The 14,819-nt window shown below is 41.2% G+C and overlaps 1 protein-coding gene across 2 annotated transcripts; it reads right to left on the bottom strand.

The window, feature by feature from the left end:
- Positions 1 to 10,455: 10,455 nt before the first annotated feature.
- On the bottom strand, positions 10,456 to 14,152 carry lrrc4.2 (leucine rich repeat containing 4.2). 2 transcript variants are annotated; one of them, XM_088996105.1, is made up of 3 exons: positions 13,224 to 14,152; positions 12,813 to 13,060; positions 10,456 to 12,690 (listed from the first exon to the last, which is right to left on the bottom strand). In XM_088996105.1, exon 3 carries the CDS (start codon positions 12,567 to 12,569, stop codon positions 10,581 to 10,583), a length of 1,989 nt encoding a protein of 662 aa, XP_088852231.1. In that variant the 5' UTR covers positions 12,570 to 12,690; positions 12,813 to 13,060; positions 13,224 to 14,152; the 3' UTR covers positions 10,456 to 10,580. The 2 variants fall into 2 exon arrangements, with proteins under 2 accessions (XP_088852231.1, XP_088852230.1); XM_088996104.1 differs by having other exon boundaries at positions 12,813 to 14,152.
- Positions 14,153 to 14,819: the final 667 nt, after the last annotated feature.

The raw sequence follows: 14,819 nt of genomic DNA, 5'->3' as shown, positions 1-14,819 counted from the left end.
TGCATGTGTGTTGCATGCTTTGTCTGCAATTGCATGCATTGTATGCTGTGCACGTGTTTGTTTAACCTTGGCGGACTTTTACACTTGATTTTCTTTTGATACTTTGTATTGTTTTCTGTTCAGATGATTTTGATGTTTTACGTTTTGTTCCTGCTGACCTTTATTTTAATACAATTTGTCAAACAACCTCCTGCTCCCTCCTGCCTGCCTGGGATCCGCACCCGCCATCACCACCTCGCAAACCGTGACAGGAAAGGACCTATCATCTGCTAGATACAATCATGAATATTTATTATTAGACTGAAACGTGATAGCTAGATTTGTATCCTAAGTACAAGCTGAGTACATGTATACTAATTAACATGTACAAATAACTAAACTACATACATATATGGACTTACTAATTGAGAAGAATAAGTAGAAATGAAATAACATAGGATGTTTTTAGCATGTGTATCAACTAGTTCTAACATTTTTATATTTACTTTCAACATTTTTTTTCTTCTGCTTATTCCTTGAATACTTTTTTTTGCTGCTGTATGTTGGATTGTGAGACAAATAAAGGTTTTCTTGTCCTGTCAAACTGTAAATTTATATTCTTTGGGTGAATATTTAACAGCATTTTCCAATGGTTATTTAAAATAAAATGGTAAGATACTGTTGTAAATTTACTATCAATTTATAGAAATTCATGACAATGTAGGGCAAGGCTTGGATCAAAGAATATTCCTCCTGACGAGCCATATCAAATCAAAATTAAGACTGTAATGTTTCTCTGCATGAGGGACAACATACTGTATTTTCCGGTGTATACGGCGCACCTAAAAGCCTTGATTTTCTTCAAAAGATGACCCTGCAGCTTATACGCAGGTGCACCTTATATGTGAAGCAATATTGAGCCTCAACAGGTCTTGCAACTAATTTCAGCTGCCACGGACTCCATTTCCCCCTGTAGTGAACAACTCCAGACTCTATTGTAGCCCCTTATAATGTGGTGTGCCTTATATTTGGAAGACTTTAATAGATTTATATATTATATTTGGAAAACGTTTTCATTCATTGAAGGTGAGCCTTATAATCAGGTGTGCCTTATATATCGAAAAAGTTTGAAAATCCACCATTCATCGGGGGTGCGCCTTATACTCCGTTGAGCCCTATTCACCGGAAAATGCTGTATTTTTTCTTTTTTTTTGATAAATGTGCAAGTACAATGTCAAAGTTTGGTTTGGGGATGATGAGGCACATGAAAGTATGTGGCCATGTCATAATCTCAAAATTGGTGTGTGTGGTGGATTGCAGGGGTGGGGGGGGAATGCAGAGTGGTAGTACACAGATTACTCAGCAGCTTTCACTCTGTGCCAAAAAAAAAAAAAACAATATGCGGGGATCACAGCGACAAGCTGCTTCTTTGCTCTGAATGTATGCATAGAGGAACACAAGTGGACGTGGACGAGTGTTTGCCCAGTAAACAGTCGGCAACTCCTGTGCTGGCTCACAGTACGGATAGCAGTGTACCACACAGTGTCCTTCGGATCCGACAACAGAGGAACACAAAGCTTCTTATCACTACTAATTAGAGTACTTTGAGAATATCGACCTTTCACAGTGTTTTGAAACAAGGTACCCCCAACGGGTGAGTGAGTACAGAAGATCAGAACTGAAAACAATGACAAAAGCTTGGGTTTTATGAATTTGAATGTATCAAAGTGTAACCTGTGAGTGAGGAAGATAAATCCAGTGATCTATCCAGTTCATCACTCGGTTTGGGTAGAGTGATTACTTATGTGGTCCTAGGCTTGGTGGGGAGCAACGGTTAACATTTAAATATGAAAATCACAGAAGGCTAAATCAATTAGCTCACTCAAGTTCACAGGATTGCAATGGAGTGTTCGGAAGTGATAAGGTATAAAGCTTGTGCAGTACCCTCAACAATTGGCAACGTCATGGCACAGCAGTGGTGTTCAGGAAAGAGAAGTACAATTACTTCCTTACAATATTGAAGAGTCATTTTCCACAGAGTAAACTTGACAATTTATTGTTTGATCACCATTTATTTGAAAAATACATTTGTACTTTCTTCGCCTTACTTTGTCAAACCAGGATTTTTCCTTTTTTTCAAACTTTGTGGATAATGGCATGGTGTAAAAAAACATAAATAGCGAGAAATAATGTCACCGGCGGTCCTGAGCTTGATAGATGGAGATAATGATAAAAAAAAAAGATGCTGAAAACAATTTAACGTTATACAGTATGTCCACAAAGAAATAATACGCTAGTCTTAGCATTTGCACATGGTTGTGCAAATAGTTTCAAAGTAAACCTTTCAAAAAATAATCTCACAACTCAATTACAAGACTTTCATTTGATTTTTTTTTATGTCTTATTGAAAAAAAAAATGTATGTGCTTCTGGCAAAGTACAGAGTGTAAGTACTTGTCACCCTTGTGGTGCCGAGGTGACAAGTCACATAAGCAAATGTACTTGCAAATCTCTCGCTGTTCAATAAGTAAATTCCTTCAGAATGCAGCATGAAATTGGTGCTTTGGGATACCTTGGCATCCGTCCATTTGCAAGCGGCAAAGGAACAAAACCGATTAGCCGTGTTACGTGGGTTGTTAAACAATCTGTATTCACTCGTGTAAAACAAAGTACAATGTGTTAATTGTGTGCTGGTTACACTAGACTGAACGGAAGTCTTCACTTAAGCAGCAGAATATATTTTAGTTCTTTTTCCTGGGGACACCAAACCATTTCATCACAGGTTTTCAATGACTTCATTGTATTTTATTGGATGATCGCTTGATAGAATAAACCCAAATGCTGAACTGCAAAAAGGCCTGAATGAGAAGCAGGCTATTGTAAGACTCAAGTCTGAGCTCTGCTTTCTACCTCTTCTACCAGGGCATGCATGATCACATTTGAGTCAAATGTTTTCACATCCCGCATCTGCTCCCATTCGCTGTGCCATTTTTTTTTTTGCTCAAGCCAATCCGTCATGGCTGAATATTAGAAAATATTCCAGGGCTTCTAGATTATGATCCGCTGTCTATGACACTTATTTTCACATCTTTGCAGTGTGGCGAAATGTTTTTATTCAACATAGCAAGGAGAACCAACCCAACAACAGATCGTAGATGAAGTGAATTAATGCGGCTTTGTAGATGCAGAAATGTGTAAATCATTTTTGTGTGAGGAACGTCATTCACAAACAACATATATTTTTTTGATTTCCACCTCATCGAATGTGGATGCTTGACAATATATATGTATATATGTTTTAATGTCTCTCTATATGAGGAGGAAAAAAAGTGCAACCGCTGCAACCCCACAAAAGCATTTTTCGGGTCTACAATTCTATTTTCAATTGAAACATCTGAAAGGTTCAACCAAAAGAAAAAAATATATAAGACCAATGAGACAAGACTTGGTAACAGTGACGTGCAGTGAGGTTCATGGCTGGTGAGGCACTGACGTCATCACAGTCAGATTTACAAACATATGACCTCAACAAAGTAGCGTATTCACCATTTGATTGGCAACAATTAACGTGTTTTGTTTAAAATGTCATGTCAGCATTCTTTATATATATCAGAATCAGAATCAGAATCAGAATACCTTTATTCGTCCCGCAATGGGGAAATTTGCAGTCCACAGCAGCAATTGAAGAGGGATGGGGTTGGGGTGGGAGTGAAAGGATAGAAAACAAGATATTCTAAGCATAACAAAATAAAATAAAAAAATAAAAAATAAAATAAAAATGTCAACTGTATACTGTGCAAATGTAGATGTGCAAAAACCGTTCTATAAACAAGACTGTACATAGTGCAGAATCAAGAGATGCATTTAGATATATTGCAACAACCCATATTTACAACAAACTGTAGCATAGAAAAAATAATTAAAAAAAATGGGATTATCGTGTTACCTTTACTTCTCAATGAAGTCCATGCGCCGCTCCTTCTGAAGAAAGGCATCAATAACTTTGTAGAAGCCTTCCTTCTCTTTCTTCAGTTTTAAAAGTCTCTCTGTCTCAATGGAGATCAATGCTAGTGAAGAAAGTCGTCCTTAATCAGTCCTGTTCCGACTGTATGTTTCCAGTCTTTTCAGTGCTGAGAATGACCGCTCCATTGATGCTGTAGTAGCTGGAACAGTGAGCACGAGCTGGAACAACCTCAGGAATAGTTTCAATGAGATCCTTCTGGGCCAAAAAGCTGAGATGCTGTCCAGAAGATTTACATCCATCCCTCACCGTTTGTGAGCGATACAGTCCGGTGTTGGTCTTCCTTTATTCCTTTATTATTTCCTGCTTTGATTGAAAGTCCAGTTTAGAAAATTCTTTCAATTTAGATATGTAATCCTCCATTCTGAAAATAAGGCCAAGCAACACAAAAAAAATGACTGGATGGTTGCACTTAACTTGCTAACTGTTTAGTGTAGCTTGCTGTCACTAACTTTATTATTCTGCAGCCAAGGAGTCTCAAGAAGAATCTCTGAAATCACCAGCGCCCCCTGTCATGAGGCAGGAGAACTGTGGGCCTCACCTATGCACAAAGTTTGGATTGGATTGGATTGGATATGCCTTTATTAGTCTCACAGTGGAGACATTTACATTTCACAGCAGCAAAGTGATGAAAGGAATGAAAGTAGAAAAACAAAATTAAAATTATTTTGATAAAAATAAAATAAAATCAACACTGTTGTACAGTGTTTATAATGTAAAGTAACTGTACATTATATACACCAGCTAAAGTGTAGCAATTTAGCTCATATACTAAAAGTGTTTGAACACTTTAATAGTGATATGCAGGGGGACAGCAATGTGGTTTCACTGCAGAGCAAGCCAGCACAGTTAGCATAGTCATTGCGCAATCCATGGTGAGGCTCAGCCGGCTGCTGCCTCACCGCTCGTCTCTACTTAGTATTTGAACGGTAAGCGGGGCTATGAAGATGCTGCCCATTACAGGCGTAAAAAGCACAATCACCCCAGAGCTGCCCAGCGATGACAGTCAAATGGCACCGACATTCCTCTCATTCAAAAACAGTACTGGCTTATTCATGCTGCCGAAAAGGCGCAACCGCTTAGCACAGTCTCCTCCTTGATGAATGCCATGGCCAAAAATGCTGAAAAACAATCCGTTCCACACGGCGCACAACAACACAGTGACAAAAGAAAATACAAAAAATAAGACAAAAACAACAACAAAAAAAGCAATGCTCATGAGAGCACTTGCTGACGCCAGCCTACTCGGCCGCCATATTGGATTTATTTATTTATTAATTTATGTATGTATTTATTTATTTATTGAGTGGGTAACATTGTTACATTGATAGACTGACTATCTGTACGATGCATCATTATATCATCCTGTATCAGGTGCAATCGGTTGTTGGTCTCTCTGTCACCAGCTGTGCGTGTGATTCCAGTTGTTTCTGTGTGATGAGACTGAGATCTCTAGCCCACACAGTTAATTTTGGGTATGCTGTAAGGCAGTGTCCTCGTCAATTTGCATATGTTGCCCGGGGTTAGATCATCAGAATATACTTCAAATTTCTCCTGGTTACACCGATGACACAAATGTATATTTTAATGTAGACCCTTCAACATCAGCTCTCAGTGCCTGCCCAGAGGCATGGATGACAAAACAATTTAATCTACCTCGACAGTCCAAAAACTGAGACTATCCAATTGGCACACGACATCAAACCTAGTCCTGCCCCATCATGAGTGTTACTATTTCCAGCCATAACATTTCCCCATCTTCCTCTGTCAAAAATCTGAGAGGCAAGTTACACTTTCATCTCTCCTTTAACGCCCACATCTGCTGTCTCACCCAGTCGTCTTTTTCATCTCAAAAGTAGTGTAAAATCCGCCTTTCAATTTTTGCACTATATGCTGAAAGATTGCCCAATGTATTAATCTCCTCCAGGCTGGACTATTGGGGTTTCAGGCAGGAGCCTGCAGACATCTCCACGCATTCAATCCTGCCATGCCGTGATGCTGAAGAAGTCAAATGGGTCTACATCTCACCCTAAACTAGCTGCCTGTCGAGTACAGAATCCATAATCTCTGTTTACCCACCCACTAATGACCTAAGGCTGGATGGTGTTGAAGGCACTGGAGAAATCGAAGAACGTGATCCTCACCGTGCTCCCAGCATTCTCCAGGTCCAGCAACGCCGAGTGGAGGAGGTAGATTATGGCGTCCTCCACACCGATGCTGGGCTGGTAGGCAAACTGTAGCGGGTCCAGCGATGAGCTTGCCAGCAGTCGCAGGTGGGCGAGGACGAGGTTCTCCAGCGTCTTCATCAGGTGAGACATCAGCGTCACTGGTCTGTAGCTGTTGAGCTCCTTTGGGTTGGCAATCTTGGGCACTGGGACCAGGCATGACGTTTTCCACAGCTGTGGAACTCTGCCCAGCTTCAGGCTCACGTTGAACAAGTGCTGGACAATGACACACAGCTGGTCGGAGCAGGTCTTGAGGAGTCGGGAACTGATGTCGTCCGGGCCTGCTGCCTTCCTCCGTTCCATCCTCCTCAGTTGGTTCCTCACCTGTGCAGTTGTGACAGACAGGCAGGAACCAGGAGGCAGAGTGGCGGCTGAGGGTGTGGAAACGGTTGGGAGGGCAGTTGTTGGTTGCGGGAAGCTGGTCGTGAGAGGGGTCAGGGAGGGTACGTTCACAGTGAGAGTTGGTGCAGGTGCAGCTACAGGTGGAGTTGACGGTGGGCCGGGGGCGACAGGCGTCTTGTCGAACCGATTGAAAAAGAGGTTCAGTTCATCTGCACAGTCCTTGTCCTTTTCATTCAATGTCACTGGGCTTTTGTGGCCTGATATGTTTTTTTCAGGCCCTTTCAGACATCTGCGACATTGCTGGCTTGCAGCTGCTCCTCCATTTTCATCCTGTAGGCTTTCTTCCCCTCTCTGATCTTCCTCCTCAATTGGATCTGCACGGCCTTCAGTTCCTCTCCGTTGCACGACACAAAAGCCCTTTTCTTTTCCTTCAGGAGGGCGTTTATGTCGGGATTAATTCATGGTTTGTTGTTGGAAAAACACCGCACAGTCCTGGTGGGTACGGTGTTTTGAAACAACTTAACCAATGAATGAAACCGAATCACACAGCAAACAAGTGCAAGTATGCAATAAAATGGTTGCTTCCACACACAATAAATGTGATCGCTGTCTCATGCGAACATGGATTGAGAACAAGGGCAAATCTATCCATTAAACATTGGTGCCTTAATATACCAGTGACCCAACTTCAACATTTTTCAAGATCGAAGCTGTTTTTGGGTGAGATGGAATGGGAGCAGTGAAGTCAAAACATGTCACCATAAGCAGTGGTTGAGCAGATAACGAGATTTTTTTGTGTTTCTATATTTTGGATGTTTACTGTCAAACTAAACATAAAAATAGTGAATTACATGGTTTAAACAACTACGTAATTTCCCCTGCGCAAAATTTTCTTGCCTTAATGTGATCTGAAATGACAAATGGGTTATGCATAAAATCCACGTAGCAGTATTGTAAAGGTTTAAGCACCAGACATCTTAAATTAAAACAATGGTGCCTCAACATATGTCGGCAGACAATCTAACTCAGTTCCATTATTTATGCTCTGTGAAAAGCAATTACTGTTACTAGAACTCACTGAGTAACTTACTGTAGTTGTGAATCTGTTCTACCTTTGTGTCTCTACGATTGAATTACACTGATATCTGGTGCACACCAAAATAATCTGCCATTAATCAGGACATACAAATGATTTTATTCATTCAATTACACTGCCCAAAAAATGTTTGAGCTTTTTAAATATTAAATCAGGGACATCTACACGTCTTGAATTCCTCGTTTACGTTGACTCAGTTTATTCTCAAGCAGGTTTTTAATTAAATTAAATACATTAGTAAATAAATGAGTAATCATAATAAAAAGAAATAAGCAGAATAATAATCATCATAATGAGTGAATGGAGTCATATTGAGCAAAAACAAAACAAAAATGGAAATATCTAAAAAAATCTCAGGAGCTCTTGTTAAAAATATGTTGCTTTTGTAATTTGGCGAGACTGAAATGAATGAATGCCAATTGGATTCATTTCCATCAGAATTGATAATTGAAGGTTTTGATTCATGATTGAGGTCAACTCTTTTCTCAAGGCACCACTGTGTTTCCATTTGTGCTCATTTCATTGCACTTAATTGACATGTGAGACTGAATTGTGCAGGATCAACCATATCAGTTGTTTCTCCTCTCATATTTTCACAGACAGGTCCACCTGTGCTTTGACACGACCCGCTGTGCTTCCTAAAATACTTATCTAACAACCCATGTGTCAGCCTGACATAGCCTGTTCCCATTGATTCACCAGACTGTTACACAATGACTGTACCTGTTTTTGTTGAACCAGATGTATAGTCATGCCTATTAATAGCACCCGTCTTTCGAGAAACTCACTCTCAACAAATACCCATGCCACAAGGAAAAAGCCATATTAATAGAAATAATACTTTTCTATTTTGTGTTTTAAACTTCTCATTAAAATCTCATCAGACCATGTTGATTGCGAATGAGGTCAAGGCACAAAATACGAGTATAGCTTTCCTCCCAAAATATTAATGATGGCTAACCTTTGTGATTAGTGACATAAACCCCTGCCCACGGAGTTGTGGAACCGAGCCTTGCTGTTCCTGTCAACTAACCATACACTATAATCATCACAGGGCTTGGACTTTAAATTCTGCAAATAGCCTCAACTGGTTGATTACATTTATTTATTTATTTATTTATTTGTGCATGTGCAACATTTTAGAAATGATTAGCTAGGTTTAAATAGAATCAGTTAACACTATGCAGTACAGGTATGTATGTAACTTAATTTGGAGAGTAAAGTATTTAAAATTATATGAATAATAATAATAATAATAATAATAATAATAATACAGTTTTATGTCACATCATTATTGTAAAGACAAGATCAAGCTTGACATACTTAAAAGGAGATGCTAATTCGATGAAAGATTTTGCTGAAAATACATTAATTTATATATTGAAACCTGCAACTGTAAGGACAAGAAACCCGCAAGCGGTACAACTGTGGGATACATGTATTTCTTCTTCTGCTCAGTCAGTGAAAAACGATCAATGTTTGAAGAAGTGGAAGAATTAAAGACCAACAGCCTAACTGACCTGCATAGAGCCCCACTGTGGGGTATAATGGAGCATTATACCCTCGTTACTTAAAGACCCATTCACAGAGACACCAAGTAAATGCATAGGAGCGTAACATGGGTGGTTTGGGGTTAGATTTACAATCCAGGCCTTACTTTTTTATACTAAACAAATCACACACAAAAGACATGACATGAATGTGATTCTGTTAAAAGACATACAAATCAGGTTTTATTTATTTTTTTTTTTTTTCATAGACTTTGTTTGTCTCTCCATAAAAATAGTGTTCCTCAAAATAAACTGGTGAAACAAATGGAAAACGCGCCGGATATCAGACAGACATTCATTGTATTGTAATGTCAATCTTTTTTTTTCCCTTTCTCAAAACCAGAATGGTCCGCAAAGCCCTGTATCATTGCACTGCGTATCAGTTCCGCTGAAGAATTAGCATCAAAATGAGCCCTTGCAGAGACAAGTCAGGCAACTGCTGTAATGCATGACTAAATTAGCCCTAAACACTACACAAGCTATTAAGAAGCAAAACGTAAAAGGGAGAGAAACAACACAACAGAATGCAACCCAGAAACAGAATACATTATTTGCAACAACTGTTATTGTATGCATCATTATCATTTGATGTGTTTAGATTTAAAAAAAACATAAAAACCACTCACAATATGACATCAGCAAACATAGGGTTAAAATCAGAGCTGCACAAAATGTACTGCAGTCCAAAAGCATTTATCTCTTGGCTATTGAACAGCACACGCTCGATCTGTGCCACCATATCACGATCTTTACAAAAATGCTTCAATCTCAAAATATTTGACTTTTGTGTCATCACACCCCATACCCCCTACCACTTGTTTGTGAAGAAATACCAATTTATTGCATATCGCATTTGGCACAGGAAAAATTAAGCTTTAATCGGTGTGGCTGTGATGTGAAATCATAAAGACTAATTTTTACTGCATCCTAAATATGGTCCATAACAAATTCCTCACTCATTCACTAAAATCACATTTTGAATCGAGGTTACCTGTTCCTAGTAAATCATGTCAAATTTATTTATTTTCTAATGCATGTCTTTCCACTTTCTGATAGTCTCATGTGTATATATTCATGTCAAATTTATTTATTTTCTAATGCATGTCTTTCCACTTTCTGATAGTCTCATGTGTATATATATATATATATATATATATATATATATATATATATATATATATATATATATATATATATATATATATATATTTTTTTAAAGTGATATACTTATGTATTAGCAAATTAGAAGTATCTCTGCGTTGCAGTTGTGTACAAAAGAAAGGTACCATGTACTTTTATTTTTCTTTGTGCATTTGATAACATGGTCAAGAGGATCGGGCAGAGTCAGCGGAAAAGGAGGAACATCATTCATATTTGGGTCTCCTGAACCTTTTCTTTTCCATGAGTATTCTTAATTATATAAGGATCCACTATGGTGCTGATGTGGCTTTGATGCTGTCTGGATGGACGATGCAGAGTGTTGTTCTGGGTGCAATGGTCTGTGTAAGCCCCTTGGCGAGAAGATGATGCATAACCAGGCTTAAAAGTGTTGCTGTTGTGTTGCACTAAGGTTGGCAATACCAATCCCGTCTTCTCTGAGCCGCTAGATCCTGAAGAGGGTGGTACTGGAGGAACTTCCTCCTCCATTTGGATGATCTCTATAGTCCTGGCTGCAGCAACTGTGCTCCTCTGTTGATGCCGCTTACGCAACTTATAGAATGCTATTAACATGGCCGCTGCCAACAAGGTTACAGTAACAAAACAGCCAATGATGATTTTTGTAGTTTTCATGATCTCATCCAGGCTAGCAGCAGGCCCGGTGGGGATTCTGGCAGTAGGTATTGACAACTGTCTTGGGGTTTGCGTGTTTTGGAACAGCACTGTAGGGGTGGAGATGAACACAGGTTTGAAGACAGAGGGCGAGGCAGAGGATGTAGGCTTGGGTTTGGGGGCTTCTTCCACCGTTGGCTCCAATACCTCCACAGTGACGGTAGTAAAATAGGACAGATTTGAAGTATTGAGTTCAGCATTAGTGACATTTAAGTAAGCTGAGGCATTTGAATTCCCAGCCATATTGCTCACCATGCAAGTGTATACGCCTGTGTCTGATGAAAGAACATTTGAAAAGTTTAGAGTTCCATCATGAAGCACAGATATCCGTGGGTGAACCGAACTATGGGTCAGTACAGCCCCACTGGGGAGAAGCCATCTTACAGAGCTCATGGCAGCTGTGCGACACTTGAGTTCTGCCACTCTCGTTGCTGAGATGTTCAGATCTCTCGGGGCGTCAAGTATGAATGGTGCAGAGCACTGAAATGTTGTCTGGTCCACCTCCACCAGGTATCTCCCTCTCATGTGACCAGGGATATGGCAGCGTCCACAGCAGGTGGAATTGGTGGGAATATACTCTCTGAGCCACCAGGAGAGCCACACTACATCACAGTCACATTTCCAGGGGTTGTGGTGCAGATGTAGCTCCACTAAGTACTGAAGGGGGGTGAAGAGGTTATGGGGGAGAGATGATAAATTATTATGAGCCAAATTCAACTCCACCAAAGCTGTGATGTCATCAAATGCATTCCTCTCAATGGTCGTGATGGCAGAATTCATAATCCACAATTTACGTAAATTCTTAAGCCTGCGGAAGGCGATGGGTCTAAGTTCAGGGAAAACATTCTCTGATATTTCAAGCTCCTCCAAACCCACAAGCGGTGAAAGATTAGGGAACTCCCTTAGGTTGCAAATACCCAAATTGAGGTACTTGAGATTATGAAGACCCTCGAATGCTCCGTCGGAGATGTACTCCAACTTTCTCAGCTCACCAAGATCAAGCCTCATTAGAGAGGGAACACGATTGAAGGCGTAAGATGGGATGCTCTCAATGGGATTGTTCCTCAACCACAATTCTCTGAGCTTTGACAGGTACTCAAAAGCTCCACTGGGTATAACTGTAAGCCTATTGTCAAACAGCTCCAATGTGTTAAGACTTGTCAGGCCATTGAATGCCCCCACCTCAATCTGCCTGATAGCATTCCTACCCAACTGCAGCACTTCCAGGTGATGCAGGTGCCTGAAGGTGTCAGCTTGTATGATCTCTATGCTGTTTTCCATCAGATTCAGGTACCTGGTGTTGGCTGGGATGTAAGGAGGAACCCGAATTAGACTTCTGCGGGTACAAACCACCTTGCTGAGCTGGTTGGTGCAGGAGCACATGCCTGGACAGTTCTGCGAGCCGGCCAAGCCCAGTGTTGGGCTGCTGGACTGGCACATGCTGAGGGCTGGTACCATGAGGGAGAGCACGGCAAGCAGGGCTGTGTTCCAGGTAGGCTGAACACTAACCTGGCCCAAAGGACTCATGATGTGGAGGGCACATTATTCGGCATGGTGGGGGGAGATGGCACACACCAGAGGATGTATCACCCTAGCCTGGCTGGAGCAACTTGAGGCTACCGAGTTCCATCGACAGTGCAGGAACAGGCTGCATCAGAACGGAATGCGTCAGAAGCAGAAATAAGAGAGATAGAGATTTAAATCGATTAGAACAAGGGCTGAACAGGGAAAACATTTAAATACGCTTTAATAGGAATAATATAGACTGACCTCAATTGTGTGGGAATCGTTTTCGTCTTGTTGATTTATAATGGTCGTCCATGGGTCAGTGTGGCACAATTTACTTGTATCGTTTTGCCTCTCAGTGTGAACGTTGTGGCCCTTGATTGGCCGATGGTATAAAATGGCTCCTGGTCTTGAGGAGTGATGACTAATAATACAGGTTAGACCAAAATTCTTTCCAGGTATGTGGATCGCTGTTGTCCCAGATCACCCTACCAGACACAAGTCTCTCAGATCTAAAAGCAATGTATAGTGAATGTCACTGAGATGGAGGAGGAAAGGAAAAGTAAACTAATAATAATAATAATAATAATAATAATAATAATAATAATAATAATAATAAACTAACGTAAAAAAGCAAAATCACAATCTGGCCATTTCTTGATCCATGATGGTCACCTTGTTTGGTGGTAAGATCTCCCTCAGTGTGACTTTGCCAAGGGCTCCTAGGCTGGTGATTAGCACTGTTGTGACAGAGACTGAGAGACAGAAAAAGGCGAAAGAACTCCGGGCACAATCATCCTGCTTGTCCTCCTCCTCTGTTCCCCTGCTTTTTTTCCTTTGCGCTTCTCCTGCCTCCTCCCAGCATCGGGCTAGCCCGATCAGAGCAGCTGCAGGCTGCCGTGTGCACAGTTAGCAGTAATCCATCTATTCCTCCTCAGGGAGGGGGTGGTGTTGGTGGTGGGAAAGATGGTCGTGGTGGTGGTGCAAGTGGGGTGGGGGGTGGAGGTGGTGTTGTGTCAGTTGTAGAATGGGGATGGGCTGCACAACCGGAGCTTTCCAAAAGGATAATGAAGAGTGAACGAGAAATTGATATGGACGCTCTTATCCTTAAGAGCAAAAAAAACAAAAAACTAATTATTATAATAAATAAAAAATATATAATTAAAAAAAAGAAAGAGAGATCGGATAGATGTGTGACAAAGTCAGCTCCGTATCCGTAAACGGTGATCGAGGAGTCGCCCAAGCACACACAGGTCCTCCTTTTGGCGTGCCACCTGCAGTCGTCTTCCTTAGTTGATAATTCTCCTCCGCTGAGGCTGGCTGAGGGAGGAAGTTGTTAGTTGGCCATGTGCGCGGCTGGCTGTCTGGCTTGTGGACTACTGCAGAAGCCCGACTAGAACAGTGAGATGGAGAGGGAGAGGTAGAGGGAGAGAGAGGTCGAGCGAGAGAGAGAGAACTAGTGACAGATCAAGAGCAAGGGGAAGATAGAGTGCGCAAAAGAGAGAATATGGGAGGGAGATGGAGAGGAGGCGGCGGCGGCATGCAAGCGCTCCACAAGGCAGCCCACCGTCATACACAAACGGGCGGCAACGGCATCCTAATGCCAGTCTTTTCTTCTTGTTTATGCTCCCCCCACACACACCTCCTCCACCTCCATGTGTGTTGCAGGCAACTAAGATCTCTGCCCCCCTCCCTTTGTCCTTCAGCGGGAACGTGAATGTACTACTGACACCCTCCTCTCAGCTGCTCAGGCTGCCTCAGAGCAGTGCATTGGTTTGATGCAGTCTTGTGTATTAACCCATTAAAGACCCCCTGGAAAGATTGAACTCTGGGATGAGAGGTGTCTTTCAGCAGCATTGCACCAATGTTTTCCCACTTTCTGTTGCTCGGCTTGTGTATCACCCATTCCCTCTTGAAGTATTTATTTTATTTTTTAATGCAAAGGGTATGTATGTATACTGTAAGTACAGCATGTGCTCATGTTGGGTTGAAGTTGGGGTGGGCTGAAGTTATGGTTCATGACATCACAGAGGCTCAGAAATGCTGACTCGGCTGCTCTGGATGTTTTGGGTTCTCTTTAAGGAGAAGGAAGACGAAAGCATGCTTTTATTTCCTGCAAAGATGAGGGAGACATGATGAGTGAAAACAGACAGAAAAAAGAGGGTGAGAATGGGTGTGAAGAGGACCACATGAACTTCGGTGAAATGTGAATATATTAGATAGGGTTCTAATTAAAATTTTCGAAACTAAATGTACGTCTGTGTAAGCTCT

The sequence above is a fragment of the Hippocampus bargibanti genome, linkage group LG05, assembly GCF_051943395.1.
Source record: "Hippocampus bargibanti isolate YZ-2025 linkage group LG05, ASM5194339v1, whole genome shotgun sequence".
In the NCBI taxonomy this organism is placed as follows: Eukaryota; Metazoa; Chordata; class Actinopteri; order Syngnathiformes; family Syngnathidae; genus Hippocampus; species Hippocampus bargibanti.
Note: the sequence above shows the minus strand (reverse complement) of the source record. Positions and strands in the feature narration are given on the sequence as shown.